The sequence below is a fragment of the Gopherus evgoodei genome, chromosome 3 (genome assembly GCF_007399415.2).
Source record: "Gopherus evgoodei ecotype Sinaloan lineage chromosome 3, rGopEvg1_v1.p, whole genome shotgun sequence".
Classification (NCBI taxonomy): domain Eukaryota; kingdom Metazoa; phylum Chordata; order Testudines; family Testudinidae; genus Gopherus; species Gopherus evgoodei.
Window position 1 is genome coordinate 41,205,251 of NC_044324.1, and position 8,650 is coordinate 41,213,900.

The following is an 8,650-nucleotide window of genomic DNA, read 5'->3' on the forward strand; positions in this document are numbered from 1 at the left end:
CCAACCTTCCTTTTTGACCCACAGATGTTTTGGTGGGACAGTGCTGGGGAAAGAGGGTTTGTTTCCGCAGGGCTGGGCGACCCTGGGACGGGATGTTTCTGCAGGGCCGGGAGGTTTCGGCCCTCAGCTGTTTGCTTTGGAGTAATGTGGCCCTTGCCCTTTACGAGTTGTGCAGGCCTGATCTAGGCTGTATAAAATGTAATATGATGCAGCAAGAGATGAAATTATAGCAATGGAAAGGGAAAATGTTATTCTCTCCGGCTGCTCTCCCGGTTTTAAGTTTACTGATGTGCTTGCTAAGGGAGAGAGATTTACACATAAGTGTCCTTCTTCTTCTTAATTAATACTTGACATGTTTCCTACATGGCATGGATTATGCCAGGGTGTGTTCTTCCGCAAACTATTTCCTTTGATGGGACAAATAACTTTTCCCCAGTTTCTACACACACAAAATGATGTGGAAAAACCTGTTTTGTTTTCCTCAAAACAAATAAAAACAATCGGTGTGGCGTATGAACATGGCTCTACTCCTCACAAGAACAAAACACATTTAAAAAAGATTAATTTTCATTTAAACCTTTCTTTCAGACTTCAGGTACCAAATTTTTAAGAACTTCAGGCTTCAAAGTTGCATCAGCACAGGCAACAGAAGTAATGTACTGGATTTTCACCCAATTTATACATTTTCATCTGAACTGTCAGGATGAAATTATAAAATTTAAAATAATCCATAAAAGATTTCACTTTTCCCTTATTCACTAAAATTTCAAGCATCAACTGATTTCTTTCTTAAAGATGATTTGTGCACAGTATAGGCATAAGTTAAAAAGAGAAAACAGGCATTTTAAAACAAGGGGGAATCTGCCTTCTTTACCTAGACCAGAAGGTGGTGCTCACTCTCCATGGCTAGTGCATGGTACATGAGTAAAGAATTATAAAGAGACCAACATGAATGGAATGTGACTCAGAGGTGCTAATTTTAATCTGGAGTCAAGACTCTTTGTAGCAGTTGTGTCAAAATATTTGCACTGATTCTTTAAATGACTTGTGATCAATATTTCAATGCATTTGAAACCTTTTCATCTACTTTGGAAATGGTCAGCAAAAACAAAGGGGCTTTTTGTGTTGTCTGTAACCTAGTGAAAGGGTTTGAAAAACTCTTTACCACCCCCCAAATCTTCTGGAGTGAGAATCTTCTTAAATCCCTTGTTGGGTTCTTTTGTTTGCCAGTGGGGGGCCTTTACACTTAAATCTTTGGCTGCATTTGCAACTTTTAGGCCTGGACTATGCCACATCATTTTACAGCTAATAAACATGTTTGCTAACACATCTTAACTAACTTTTTGTTGACCATGATTTGTCCTGATCTACCATATTCAGCATCAAGTCATGTAACATGACTGCTGGCAGCTGCTGTATTCGGATACAGTATAATCTTATAGCCTACAGCAGGCCCGAGAAAGAGGGTGAAAAGTAATTGATCTAGGATTCTCTATTCATTCAGAAACTTTTAATGTACGCTTGGCTTATGAGGCCAATATTATATAAAAAAGGGTGGTCCAATTCTTCATATGAGCATCGATGCGAAAGTTCCAGGGACCAAGCTTTAGCTTTGCAGTTGAACTTTTTGAACTATACAAAATTCAGTATGAACCCAATGAGCATGAATCTCTAGTAAAACTTAGAACTAGGTGACTAATAAGCCCCAAGCACTGGTCAGAGGAAATGTGTGGTGGAAATGCCAAATTAAATCACAGGTAGTTAATCCTTGAAGAAGGAAACAATTTAATTTGCATTTTTAAAAAGTGTGGTTTTCTATTCTTCTTCTCCCTTTCCCCTGCCACCCTACAAGAACCCCCCCCACACATCCTTGGCAATGGAAAAGCTCCTGTTTTGACAGTACATGAGTGAGAAACATTAGTTTGGGTCTATTAATGTATTTGTCACCCCATAATTGAAAAGTGTCCAAGAAACACAGTGCCCTGCTTTCTAAGGGGTTATGCTGTAATCTTTAATGCTCCTGCCAGTTTTTTTTCTTAACTTCATAAGCCTCCCCACCCCACCCCCCCAAAAAAGAGGAAAAGTGGCCATACAGCAACACACATTGCTGCCTGTTTACAGCCTCAGCCTGACTCAAGCTTTAGGTGGAAAATCAGCTTTGAGAAGGAGGGGGGAGCCTGCCAGTGTTTGAGTGCGTTAGCTTGTTACTGTGGGAAAGAGACTGAAGACCTCAAAACAGATTAAAATCCTGTGGCTTGATTTGGGTTAGAGAAAATTCATCTGCAGGAATGATTTTAGGGGCATTAAGTTTCACTGACTTGTGTAATGAAGTTAAAGGTTTTTTTTTTTGTTTAAATACTTTCCCCTGGGGTTAACCATTCACTGTGCAAAGTTAGACAAAACTGCATGCAGCCCTATTGTTGCTGAGCCAGTAGCAGGGTTTGTCCATAGGAGGCATTGAATTGCTACAGTTCTGGAGACTTTTAATCACTGATTTGACAGAGAGGTGGGTGTAGTTTGAGAAGCAGTAGATTAGCTCTCCTCCCCCACCTCACCCTATTCGGAATCCAGACTTTCAATGCAATGCTTGTGTTCTTACTGCATTGATCCCTCACAAAGGGTCGCAATACTGGTCAGAGCAGCTTCTGTATTAAGAGATCAGAGCTGGCTTTCTCCCCAGCTTCTGAGGATGGATTTGGTGTCAAGGGCAAGGAAAGGCAGCTGATGCAGACCGTGTGATGCCACCACCCACGCATCTGTTCACTCTGCAGAAAGTGTTACTGGCCTCAGGTGTGGTGCCTTTCCCTGGAAGAGTTCTTAGCATGCACAAATCTCATCCCCACCCACCAGGCCTAAGGTAATTCCTCTGTAGAACAGTCCTTACCCAGACCATTATCAGAGTTCCCCTCATTCCACTGCAAATAACTCCATTTAGTTATTGGACTTTGTAGTCTACTTATTTAGTGTTCCTAGTTTAGGAAACTTTATAGCTTAGTTTAAACTAGAATGCAATACCAGGAGGTTCAAGTAAATGCATCTCCACCCTCCCTCAGATGTTATGGCAACAAAATAAATCAAATGAAGACAGGTAATTTACAGTGGACAAGTACAGTACAACAAATGCCCTTGAGTAGTACTAGAGTGTATACATAAGAAATACCAAATCACACTCTGCTTTTAAAAATGCTGAGTCTCATTACAGGCTTAATTTCTTTCTGATGGAGAAAGAGTTAATACTAGGACCAGCCAAAGTTTAATCAGTAACACAGCAGTGATTTAGTTCAATTCTCAATAGTCATATGGAGAAGCTGCTGCAACTGATTAGAAAATTCATTTCATTGAGCTATTGCATGGAAGCATGTAAATTCCAGTGTGGAAAGGCAACAGTCACTTCATTATTCCAAATCATATGTTAACGCATCACCAACTTTTGCATTCAAAGCCTTTTGCAGAAATTAAGTGGTTGGGAGACTAATAGCCAGCCGCAACCCTTAATTCTGTGTAATCATTCTAAAAGCAGGTTACCAGATCTGGGGCAGCACTATTGGAGAACTGAAAGTGAGTCATCAACAAGGGGGATGCGGGGAAAAGAAAAAAATCAACCACCAAGGGAATTTCTTAGGACTAACTACTTTTGTGTGTATTTCCAAACTGTTCCTCAATGGCGTCCGCTCTGTAATAATCCACAACTCTGGCAATTCCTTATACACTGTTTATAAGGTGATTTGTTAGAAGTTTGGAACATACATTTAAATAAGATTTAGTCAAGTTACAAGAATTAAAAATAGTAACATAGTAATTTTATTATTTATGTTCTAAATACATTTGAACTCTTACTTTGTAAAATTATAACACCTCCGTCCCCAACAAACTGTTGGTCCCCAAGAATAAAGCAGGAAATCAATTCAATAAACACACTTGATTTATTTTGTATAAAAAAGGTTAAGTTTACAACTAAACTTTTATAAAAAGTTTAGCATGATTAAGTACATCATTACACTTTTTGCAGAAATGTACATTTCTGCCACTATACAAGAAAACTCTGATTAAAGAGTTCACAAGGTTTCACTCTCATATATATATATATATTTATATATAAATATATACAGAGCATTCAATCCTAGGCTTGCGTCAAAAGGTCATTTCTGACCATGGACTTCCCTAAGAAACTGAACACTGGATCCTTCTGGTACTCACGCTCCACCTTTGGAAAAAAAGGCAAAGTCTGCTTGAAAACGGGCAATTCCTTGTGAGTTTGTTTCACTCCCCATGCTGGGAATAGTATATAAAGGATACCTTCCAACTAGGGAAAGGGCATTTAGAAGTCTCTTCATAAATAACTACGATCAGTCCAAGTTGAGGGGATGGAGAGAGATCTCGGTTTCTTCTTAGTTTTAAAAGGTCCATTTAATTAGCTGTAGATTCCCCCTCCAGATACAGCTGAAAAATAAGTTCAGCACCTCAAAAAAAAAAAAAAAGAAAAGGAAAAAGAAAATCCTATAGACATTTTCTTGCGGGGGGAAAAAGTCAGCAAACACCTGCAAAAGATTGAAAAGAGGAGTATTTAGGAGAATGCTAACAGGGCAGAGATCCGGACAGACTGGCGCCAGAGAGGAAGCCACAGTTTGAACATTTAACCAAACACTCAAAGATTGGGCAAACCCTGGCGTCCAGATGCAAAACACACACACACACACACACACACACCCCTCAAAAGCACAAATTAAACATTAAAATAACACACGTTCAGCAGGAGAAGACGAAAGAGGATTCTCAGTCCAATCTCTATTTGGATCTTTGTAACTGCACTGCTCAGAGGCGCCAGTCTGCCTCTTACAGCAATTATTTGATTAAAAGCAGACACTTATTTAACTGATAGTGCAGACAACCCCACATCACAAAATTTAATGGATTATGCTAAAATCCTCAACTAAATCAGTCATTTCATCTGAAGGTTAGGGTTTTAGGAACAGAATCACAGAATTTACTTTATATGGTAATATATTTAAGTACAAAGGGATAGTATCAGAGCAAACAGTCTATACTATTTATTTGCAAAGGTGAAACTACACTTTCAGTTGGACTACCCCCAAAAGAATTATTAGTGCAATTGTTATGGCTTGATTACTGGTTATAAAGGCATCCTCTGATAAACCTGTTACTTTTATTAGAAATTAAAATGTGTCTTAAATCCAAGCCCATACACACATTTTCCTCCCCAAAATAAATTGTATTTTGCATTATATTTATTCGTTGAAAATCAAGAGCAACAAACACTCACCATTGAATTTAGCCACAAAGTGCTTTGCTGTCATTTGACATTAATTCTGAGGGGAATTCAGATGCCTGTAAAGAAGAAAAATAAAACAAAACAGCACAATGTTAAATATCTTAACAGCACAACAAAAAATACAAAATACTCTGAAGCATGAAGCTCATTCCATATGACATGTCACGATTTAGATTCACAATGGCAACCAACATTACTAGGGCTGCCTAGCAATTGGGGCATTTTCATCTATTTCAATCTAAAATGATTAGTTTTAGTTACAAAAAACCATGCAACTGTTTCTCATGCCAGTCACTCGCTATCATAAAAGATACATCACTAATACTGGCTTCCTAACAGCAATGGCCATTATCATTATTAAGGTCCAACCTCAGACACTGCATATAGGCCATTAAGATAGCCAGCCAGGGCTAACGAGACAAAGTAGGTGAGGTAATATCTTTTATTCGACCAACTTCTGTTACTGAGAGATACAAGCTTTCAAGCTTACACAGAGCTCTTCTTCAGGCCAACACAGCTACAACACTGCATACAGCCAGGGCTAAGACATTTACCTGTAATGACAAGATGCTGATGTCTGTGTTTAAGGTAGTCAGGGGAGTTCTGGAGGAAGGATTTGGTCCTGATCTCTGGTGATGGAGGCTGACAATACTGGGGTGTGAGTCTAAAGCAATTTGCAGGTCCAGGATATAGTCAATAACGTGCTGCAGGATTTCCATTTTGCTCACTTTCTTGTTCTGAGGGATGCTGGGCACTAGCTCTTTCAATTTGGAGTAGCAGTCGTTCATGTTGTATAGCAAACTCATAGGATCATCCATGGGGGTTTTGCTCCGGGATATTCCCAGGGTGTGTTCAGAGAAGCTGTTTTTCCTGACGGATCTCACAGGACTGAAAGCTTTCATGCTGGGAGATAGCCCGACTTCCAGGGTGCCGAAAACACACACTAGGATCTCTCTGCCTGCTCGACCGTCTCCCTTCCTTTCTTTTCTCTAAGCAGCTGCCTGAGCTCGGAATGAAGCAGCAAGCTACCTCTACTTGCTTTTATACTGCAGGCTCAGGAGCTGCCAAATCCAGCTAGTGCTTGCTGCCATTGGAGGCACCCAATGTGTCCATCAGCCGGGGAAACATTCTCATTGGTACGAAAAAAACTAAAAGACGGTTCAGGCTTTCCGCATTCTGAGCCAATCATAGGGAAGGGGGTGTGGCTATTCTAGGCACAGCTGAGGATAGTAAATACTGTACAGTAACTGCTGAGCCCTCCTGACTCATTTTACAAAGGCACTGAGAAAGGAATGAAATGGGCATTTTGCATTGTGGTTGCAAAGAGCCAGGTCTGATCACAGAGCTCTCAGCCCTCTCCAGTACAACAGATGCTCCCCTAATATTTTCTTCTTCATTTTAAAGAGCTAGCTTGGATAAAGTTGGAATGAAAACTGTTGCAAATTTAGGATCTGAAAATGAACTAGGCTTTGGGAGCATAAGCACATTATGAGCATTTTTATGTGTGGTGGGGTAGGAGTGGACACACTATAAAGCATGCTAAGTGCAGAATACACCATGACCAGATAAAGTCTGCAGTTGTTACATGGTGTCAGTGAAGCCTGATACTGTAACAAACAGGTCTTTCTTTTTTTAATGTGGTTGCGTACATCAGCGGTCAGCTTCACTAATAAGCATTGTAAACTGAAGCACTGCAGGAGGTATAAGCATAAAAAAGTTAAGTAAATAAAAGAACAAGATCAACTGGAACTTTTTCCTGTAATGACAGAAAACTCAGCTACAGAGCTAATAGATCAGGGCTTTAAAGGACTGAGAAGTCACTGCACTGTTAGCTTGCTGGCTCATAAATAGGAAAGGACTATTTTAAATGTTGCTATTAATTGGTGATCATTAGGCAAATATTCAAAGTTCATTTACACATATTACCTCTGAAAGGCTGCTGACCTGTAACCCACCAGTGCATGTGACGTGACTGTAATTAATTCTGCATAGATTGATTCTGGTGACAAATGAGAATATATACTGTACTGTACTTTTGCATCTTTGGTTTTGCTGAGGCCAATGAAACACATCTTCCAGAAACATTACAAACATACAGTGATTATTTTGATGAGAGAAACAGTCTTTGAAATTTTCCTTTTGCCCAATCGCATTTCCGCATTTTGTCTTGCACTCAACTGCTGATTATCAGAACTAATTCCCACAGTGTCACAGACTACTCAAAGAAGACTAAAGCTATGAAACTGTAAACTTATAGATATGGAAATTATATACGATATAAAATTATTGTATTGTAAATTGTTAAATTTTCCAACACACACAGTTCTGTATTGCACAAAACCCACTTACACTACATTAATAAATAGATGTAAAGTCAGTGTGGGTATTCGAAAATTGTATTTAAGAAGACACACAAGTATTTGATTTATCCGTATTATTGGGTCCTTGTTGCATAGCTACATCATACTCCATTTGAGGGGGAAAAAAAGGGATCGTTATTGGGAACTGGAGGCAGAGCTCTATAGGGATCAATCAATATTTTCCTCCAATTAATGTTGCATTCCTTAGCTGGTGTTTGGGGAGGTCTCTTACAGGACATTTTGCTGACTGCAACACAAGCTTATTTGCCCCAGGGCTTTTATCTAGGGGTGTAGGCGGTGCTGAGCCTGACAGGAACACAATTCAATCATTTTGAAATGTGAAGGGTGAAAGTGAATCTCTCCATTCAATCTTACAGGAAGACAAGTACATTGTTTACGTACAATTAGAAGGCACAGTCAATAAAAACCTGTGTGGCAAATAATCAACAGCTTAATTAAAATAAACAAATACTGACTGCAACTCCAATCCTTCTAAAACACTAAATTAACAAAATCTCATTTATATTAAATCTGGTGATTTACTATCACAGATTTTACCCTACTGACTTGCTTGTATTTCTGTTCCACATGTGCCCCAGTGGAACAGGTTTTGTTTTGACACTATTATTGGTCCAATAATAGCCAATATCCACAAATATCTTCATGTTTCTCTCATTATTTATCATCCCTGGATAATTAAACAATGTTACAGAAATGTCCTCCTAGGCTTTTGCAAAGGACTGGTTCATTCATAGCTGGTTTCGTTCTTTCATATTGAATACTTAACACTTCACATTTTTAAAAATTTTGTTTTATGGAGCGGAGTTATATGAAGAGGGACTAACCAGATTGATTCTGTGATCAAATCATTGCTATGCCATGTGTACTTTCTGCATGAAAAGTGGTGTTCAGAGTACACCAACTCCACTTCTGCCTGGGGACTCTTGATTTGTGTTTACACTCCGTCATTTTTTGGACTGATATTAAGCCCTGTTTTGAA

At 39.1% G+C, this 8,650-nt stretch overlaps 1 protein-coding gene across 1 annotated transcript; it reads right to left on the reverse strand.

Annotated features, from left to right (window-relative positions):
* Positions 1–3,814: 3,814 nt before the first annotated feature.
* ID2 (inhibitor of DNA binding 2) lies at positions 3,815–6,319 on the reverse strand. The gene is made up of 3 exons (XM_030555476.1): positions 5,845–6,319; positions 5,282–5,346; positions 3,815–4,538 (listed from the first exon to the last, which is right to left on the reverse strand). The coding sequence occupies exons 1-2, from the start codon at positions 6,190–6,192 to the stop codon at positions 5,290–5,292; spliced, it is 405 nt and encodes a 134-aa protein (XP_030411336.1). The 5' UTR covers positions 6,193–6,319; the 3' UTR covers positions 3,815–4,538; positions 5,282–5,289.
* Between the last annotated feature and the right edge of the window lie 2,331 nt (positions 6,320–8,650).

Coding starts and splice junctions, on each gene's coding strand:
- ID2 (XM_030555476.1), bottom strand. CDS start 6,192: ATGAAAGCTTTCAGTCCTGTGAGATCCGTCAGGAAAAACAGCTTCTCT. Junction 5,347..5,844: donor TCAGCATCTTGTCATTACAG/GTAAATGTCTTA, acceptor TCTTCTTTACAG/GCATCTGAATTCCCCTCAGA.